Here is a 7,767-nt window from a genome sequence, read left to right as displayed (position 1 = left end):
GGAGTTTTTAATGCCCGGAGCTGAAGCCTGGCTAAGATCTGTCACGGATTCAGCGCTGGATTTGGAGAGTTTAGCTCTTCCCAGGGCTCATTTCGGGGCTGGAATCCCATTACAAAGCTTCTGCAAAGCCTGCAGTGATCCATTATGCCTCCCTTTGTCCAGGGGAAATTCAGGACCCGTTAAAGAGAGCGATAAAGGGGACCGGACAAAGGGAATTAAGATAACTGTGTAATTACTAGATAGACTAAGCAGTTAATCCTGTCACTAACTCCTTTAATTCAAAGTTCAGGGTGGAAAGAATTAAGTGGTTGGGAGGAAGGAGAGTGTAAGAGAGAGGATGAAAGAGGCTGGGTGGCCAAGGGAAGGATCTGGGGGAGGGAATTTGGGCAGGAATAAGGAGTGAGGAGGAGGAGGAGTTGGTGAGCAGAGGAGATTCACACTTAGATTCAGGGGAACTGTGCTGAATTTTCACCTCTTCTACTGCCCACATGTGCTGGTCATTCTCTTTGGCCTTGTGAGGATTTTGGGGAGCACCAAAAAGTGCTGATTTTGCAGCAGGTGCCCTGAGGGGATGTGTTCTCGTAATACCTGAGGCCCCAGTCAGAAATCCAAGTCTTCTTCACCGGTTTTGCCCCTCACAGGATATGCCCTCCTGTAACCTGTGATTAGAAGGATTCCAGAGGTACCTCCTGCCCCTGTCAATCCCTGGTTATTACCCCCCACCCTTTTTTTTTAACACTCTCTTTTTAACACTTTTAACTTATTTGTCTCTACCTCTCAGGTTGGTCCTTGTGGACCGTTAGAACCATAAGATAAATGCTTAATAATGGATTGGTCCCTAATTCCGTGAGAATTTTCATCTTATTAATTTTGATCTTGTTTAGGGCTGACTGAAGGATGCTTTTGGGGCTGTTTCAGGTTGAGAAATCCACTTCAAATGTACCCTGACTTGCAGATCATAGAATTGACCGGGTTGGAAAGGACCTCCAAGATCATCCAGTCCAACCCTTGCTCCAACCCCGCTGTGGTTCCCAGCCCATGGCACTGATGCCACATCCAGTCTGTCCTTAAACACCTCCAGGGATGGAGAATCCACCCCCTCCCTGGGCAGCCCATTCCAATGGCTGAGCACTCTCCATGGAAAGAATTTCTTCCTGATATCCAACCTAAACCTCCCCTGGCACAGCTTAAGACTGAGTCCTCTTGTCTTACTGATCACTGCCTGGGAGAAGAGACCAACCCCCCCCCAGCTCCCCCCTCCTGTCAGGGAGTTGCAGAGAGTGAGGAGGTCTCCCCTGAGCCTCCTCCTCTCCAGGCTGAGCCCCCCCAGCTCCCTCAGCCTCTCCTCACAGCACTTGTGCTCCAGTCCCTTCCCCAGCCTCGCTGCTCTTCTCTGCCCCTGCTCCAGCCCCTCCAGGGCCTTCCTGAGCTCAGGGCCCAGAGCTGGACACAGGAAATGTTTAGTGGAGCAAAACCAGGGCAGCTCAACCTCTCACCCGGGGTCTGTTCTTGGGTTTACATTTATTTGAGGAGTAAAACTCCCTGTTTCACTGCAGCACGTTCAGGCTGTGCATTAATTTCTCAGCAGGGAGGGAGGGTGGGTGTAGTTGTCTCAAGTGCAGGTGAATAACCTGTGGGAGCAGCACATCCCTCGCTGCTGGTCCTGTCACCATCCCTGCAGTGACAGCAGCACTTCCTGGGCTCTCTTGTTTGGTTCCCTGTCAGCTGTCACCAGATCTGGGGAAATCTCCCTTGAAATGGAATTTCTCGGCCCGCTGAGGTTTGTGAGCGTTTGATGGAGCGTTATCCTTGTCTCCTCTCCCATCTCCAGTGCTTTCCCTGCCAGCCTTCCAGGTTTTTTTCCTTGCCTTTCCATCAGCTCTGTCCAAATCAGAGCCTTCCACTTGTCATCAGAATATCTGCATTGAATTCCTGGCCTCAGGGATCTCTCAGGGCAGGGCTCCACCTCATGTTTTACTCACGGATGTTTGTGCCATGTCCTGTGACAGCTGGGAGCTGATTTAGTCAATATTAATTAATATTTAATTAATCTTAAAGAATCATACTATTTAACATATTATTTCTATAATAATATAACATAATAAAAATATATAATATAATATAATATGTGTATTTTATATATAATATAATAAAAACATATACTATATTAATACTAGTTAATATTAAATAATATTTATTTAATATTAAACACTTCTGCCAGTTGTGTCTTCTGGAAATAGCAGGAAGAAGAACTCCTCAGTTGTGTCCTGCTGTCTGGAAATCAGTAGCTGGTGTTTGGAAGAGACTCAGAATCGTTTTTTTCCTTGTCTTTAAAATGGGTGTAATAAAAAAAATAAATCAGGATTTATTTAGTTGTAACATTGGCTTGGGGAAAAAAAAAAAGCTTCAGATAAAGGGTATTTTGAGAATTTTGGATGTTTTGTGCCATCATAAATGTGGCTTTTCTTCTCTTCCCAAAGGTAGCCAAGCACATGCTTGATTTGCAAGGTGTAAATTGGGGTTGGGATAGGAAAGGAGGGAATTGTAGACTTGCAAAATTACCTGTAATTCTGGGTAAAACTAACATATTTTTGACATCTTTGTGGGAGGATCTGCACGGGAAAGGAGGCACAAGGGTAGAGGATTTAAGTGGAAATAGGAACGTGGAGATTTAGGAAATGGCAGACGAGAGGAAATAGGGGAGAGAAACTGGATGTCTGTGGGGGGAAAAAGGGGTGAGATGTGGTTTTGATGCCTGGAGAAGATCTCTGGGCCGTGGGGATAATGATACACTGAATATCTCATTGGGGCCAAGAGGGAGAATGTTGTAAATACAGAGACAAGAATTTACTGCTCATTTAATTAAAGTCTGAAGAGTTTGTTGTATTTTGATAAATCATTATTGGTTCAGTTGCAATAATCCTCACACAATCCAAATTAAAGCAGAAAAGCCTCATTAATAGTCATAACCCCAATGCTGGTGCCCACCAGGGAAGCTGTGAAACGCTTTTTTCCCTTTTCTCTGGCGTGATGCTGCTGTTCCCAGTGTCCCACTGAGGCTGATTCAATATTCCTTAACAGCAGGATTGGGAAGGGGACGAGTGATGCAGCAGATCTTCACCACCTCCAGGTGTTTTTGTGCAGGGAGTTCCCCTCCCAGTCTGGTGTCCACCAGGGCTGTTTGAAGGTGCCTCATCCCTTGGGAGATGTTTTATCCCCACCATGTGCTCCCTTGTCCCTGTTTCCCAGGGCTGGTGTTCCCAGTGCCTGGAGCAGCCACATGGAATATTCCCAGTTCGGGCAGGTCGGGCACAAGGCCCTTGGCCATGGGACACTTGTGGTGTCCAGAACTGTCCTGGAGTCGTTGAGGGGGTCAGATCAGTGCCCAGCCTGTGCCCTTCCACCATGAGTGGCAAAAATCCTGTTCATGGGGCTCCAGTAGTTGGGAATTATTTGTCTCTGCCTCTCAGGTTGGTCCTTGTGGACTGTTAGAGCCATAAGATAAATGCTTAATAATGGATCAGTCCCTAATTCCGTGAGAATTTTCATCTTATTAATTTTGATCTTGTTTAGGGCTGACTGAAGGATGCTTTTAAGGCTGGCTGGATTGATTTATTCCTGTTGAATTCCAGGTTTGAGTCCTCCTCCCACGCCATCAGCATGAGTGCCTACCTGAGGGAGCAGAGGAGGGAGCTGTACAGCAGGAGCGGGGAACTGCAAGGTATGGAAAGGGAAAATGTGTTATTTGGATAATTGTCCCTTGCAGGAGCTGGAATATCCCATCCGTGCCATGCCAGGTATTGATCCCCTTCTGCTTTGCCACTAGTTTGAAGCTCTGTTTATTATTAAGTTGGGAAGCAACAGGGTTTGTCTTTATTCCCTCTGTGTTTCCAGCTGGAGGTCAAGGTCTGAAAAAGATACTCGTAAGACAGTGGGTGAAGTGGAAACCTCACCCTGAGCACTGGGTTGGGATTTTTGGAGCTCCTTTGGATACTTACTGCCATTTATTCCCTCACATCACATGCTGGGTGGGATACTCCCCCTGGATTGCTCTGGGAGCTGAGCTCAGCCAGCTCTTATTTGAAGTTGGATGGACTAAAGTGACCAATTCTTTGTCTTTTGTGCGCTTGAAGAGTGTTTCCAAAAGGTGAATTTGAGCACTTGGGCTGCTCTTGCTGGTTTATATTCCCTGTGAAAAATGCTTTATATCCACAGGGAGGTGTTCTCTGGGCATCATTCCATGTGTTTTTCCTTTCACAAAAGGGTTGGATTTGGCAGCAAAATCAAGGGGGATATCTTAGGGTTGCCATGATAACCTGTAGCAGGACTAAATTCTGGGTCATCTATTCCAGTTTCTTACTGGGATAATCATAACAAGAAAATAATTTATACTCTTAAAATATGATGGCAAAGGGTAGAACTTCTCCTTGAGCTCTTGCCCATGATAATTTTCTGTTGGCTTTTAATTTGAGAGTGTTTTATAATTTACCAGACATTGTTTGGATGACTTTTTATTCCCTTCCTCCCTTTATTACTTATCCTGAGTGACAAGTTAAACCCACCAGAGTGTGGGAAAAAAAGCCTGGAGAGACAGAGAGAGTGTTCTTGTGGCAGATAGTTTCACTTTGGTGATCTTGGTATCGATGATTAGGGATTAACAATTCCGTGGTGACTATTCAGATAGTTCTGGCTGGACTGTGAAGGAGGAACCTGAGGTGCAGATGTGCTGGAGTTGACAGTCGCCCACACCACGATGTGAAAACAGGGTGAAGTGGAGACACCTGCCATTTAAATTCTGATCTCACCTCTTGCACACACCTGGGAGGTGTTGAACGTGCAGCTCTTCACCCCCTGAGGTTCAGGTTCTCACCTTCACAACTGTCACACGTGCCCAGGGTTAGCTGAGAGAAGTCCCCCAGCTCAGGGGGGTGTTGTGAACTCTGAGTTTTTTTAGGAGGGTTTTAAGTCATTCTCCACAGTTCTGAGCCCTCCAGAATTCCAGGTCTCTTGGGAATGTGTCCCATCACGTTCTGTCGTTCCCGGTTGTCTCCACGCCCCGTTGTCCCTGTTGCTTTTAAAACAGAGCAGAGAACAGAACTGACTCACCCCATGGCTGTGTCCTCCTCCAGGCTGAGGTTTTCTGGGGATTTTTGGGGTTGTTGCTGTCAGACTGAACTGAGGGTTTGTTCATAAGCAGCTCCTGTCCTGGGTTTGGAATTCCTTACTCACGGATTTCGTGGAAGAGCAGCTCCTTATTGACAGGGCACAAACCCTGAGGCAACGTTTGTGCTGAGCAGGAGGTTGGGAGCCTTTTCCACAGGAGAGCTGTGCAGGATTTGCAGGATTCCAGTGGCTGGGAAGAACAAAGCCTGTGGACAAAGGAAGTAAAGGACAAAACACGGGAATGGGTGTGGATGGAGCCCGGATTCTGTTGCCCTTTCTGACTGAGTTGGAAGAGCTTGGACGTGATGCAATAGGTGACAAAGAGTCAACAGGGACAATAGATGAGATGACTTTGCTGAGGGTCTTTGCAGTTTAAACCATCAAGAAAAGTTTCCCTTTGAACTTTATGTTAAAGATGTAGTAACCTCTCTTTTCTATTATAAGCTGCTGTTCCCTTTTAAGGAGCTCATTAATCTTCCTGAATCCCAGACCACAGCGAGATCTGCATTTGGATTTTTTTTTTTATTATTTTACCTTTTTTTTTTTATTCCTTTTAAAGAGAAATACAATTTAATTGTTCAATCAGGTTGGTGGAAAGCAGGCACGTGACACTCTGCCTTCTGTGAACGCTGCACAGTTTCTGTTCCCAACAGCCTTATCCACGGGGATGATTTTTCAGTTGGCAGCAGGGGGAGGGTGACTTTGTTAGGGAATCTTTTTTTTTTCCTGAAAAAAGACCTTCAAAGAAACATATGCATGAAAAGAAAGGAGTTTATAAAAGTTTGGCTCACGCTAACTTTTTTGAAAGAAGAATTTAATTTAAATAGCCCTTAAAATGTGTGGAGATCAGAGGGAAGCTTTGTCATTAACCTCTTTGATTTGGGCTGAAATAGTGCAGTGCAAGAGGCTCACATTATCCCTCAGCGGGGGAAAGGGACCTGCTGCAAGTCATTTAGAGATGGAATTCTTGTGTCTTATTCCACTGAAACTGGAGGAGGAAGACTTAGGCCATGTGTTTTTCCCTTGAAGTTGGACACGCAAGTTCTTTGGCAGTTGTCATTTAAGAAAAAATGGGAAAAGGGGCAAGTCCATCACTGAAATATCTCCTTCCAGACAAACATTGTGGAGAGAGAGCTGGGGGGGGTTCACCTGGAGAAGAGAAGGCTCCAGGGAGAGCTGAGAGCCCCTTGCAGGGCCTAAAGGGGCTCCAGGAGAGCTGGAGAGGGACTGGGGACAAGGCCTGGAGGGACAGGACACAGGGAATGGCTTCCCAGTGCTAGAGGGCAGGGATGGATGGGATATGGGAAGGAGGCCCTGGCCCAGGTTGCCCAGAGAAGCTGTGGCTGCCTCTGGATCCCTGGAAGTGTCCAAGGCTGGGTTGGATGAGGCTTGGAGCACCCTGGGCTAGTGGAAGGTGCCCTTGCCCATGGCAGGGGGTTGGAATGAGGTGAGTTTAAAATCCCTTCCAATCCAAAAATCCAAACCATTCTCTGATTCTGTGAAAGGACTTAGTTTTCACATGATCCAAACCCTTCACCAAATAAACGAATAAATAAATGAATGAATAAATGAATGAGTGAGTGAATAAATGACTGAAGGAATGAGTAAATAAATGTAGGCCAACAACAGGAGCAAGGTCAGCTCTGCCCGTGTCCCATCCCACACCTGGGCTGGTTTCACGATGGAATGTGGAGCAGCTGTTCCCAAGGAAATTTCCATGGGCTCCACACCTGCTCAGCACCTCTGTAAAACTCAGGCTTGTTCTTTCTTTCCCCCTGGAAGCTCAGGGCACTCCAGCATTAATTAAACTTCTCCGGGGCTTCGCAGGGCAGGGATTTATTTGGATTGTGCTGTGAGAGCTGTGGGATGTGATGCACCTTCCTGGGAGCAGGATTAGAGGCAGAATTCCAGAGTCACCACTCAGTTTTTTGTTAGATCCCACTGTTTTGAGTATTAATTCATTATGATATTAATTTATAGGCATATAAACAGTGTCTGCCCTGCGTGGCAGTGGAGCTGAGGAGGATGTTCCACGTGGTGTCCCATGTGGAATCACTGCTGCAAGTGCTTTGTGCTGCATTAAAGGATGGGAATTATTCTTATGTTGTCATTGTGCCTTTGGGTTTTTACTTTTCATTTGTTTTGGGTTTGTTGTTGTTTTTTTTTAATGAGAAATTGGGTCCCTGATCCTGCTGCTTGGGCATCTTGCAGGTGAGTTTGTGCTCATGCTGGCACTGGAAGGTGGGACTGGACTTGTACAAGGAAGGCAGCAAAAAGTCAAATGACTTCACAAAGGAAGTCTTTAGTAGAACAAAGAATGAAATTCATGCCCCAGAGCTGTGTCCTCCCAGCTATTGGGAGGCACATTTTTTGTGCTGAGCTGAAACAGCAAAAATTCAATAATTCTTTATGAAGTTATTTAAGCAGTTTCTGCCCAGAACATCCCAGGGATGCAGGACACTCCTTCCTACTTCTGAAATAAAATTGGATGAGTTCCCCTTGCTTTAGTTTTTGGAAGATACTTGAGTTTCTGGTAGCGTGGGGGGGTTGGAACAAGATGATCTTTGAGGTCCCTTCCAACCAAACCATTCTGTGGATCTGTGG

The 7,767-nt window shown here is 46.0% G+C and overlaps 1 protein-coding gene across 1 annotated transcript in view; it reads left to right on the top strand.

Moving 5' to 3' along the window:
- The window catches only part of EXOC4 (exocyst complex component 4), a 274,343-nt gene that overhangs the window by 69,498 nt on the left and 197,078 nt on the right, over positions 1–7,767 (top strand). Inside the window, exon 8 of the mRNA XM_027702468.1 lies at positions 3,598–3,721. Coding sequence (XP_027558269.1) covers positions 3,598–3,721 — 124 coding nt within the window. The remainder of the gene's footprint in view (positions 1–3,597; positions 3,722–7,767) is intronic.

The sequence above is a fragment of the Neopelma chrysocephalum genome, unplaced genomic scaffold (genome assembly GCF_003984885.1).
Source record: "Neopelma chrysocephalum unplaced genomic scaffold, ASM398488v2 Primary Assembly neopelma1_187, whole genome shotgun sequence".
Taxonomy (NCBI): Eukaryota; Metazoa; Chordata; class Aves; order Passeriformes; family Pipridae; genus Neopelma; species Neopelma chrysocephalum.
Note: the sequence above shows the minus strand (reverse complement) of the source record. Positions and strands in the feature narration are given on the sequence as shown.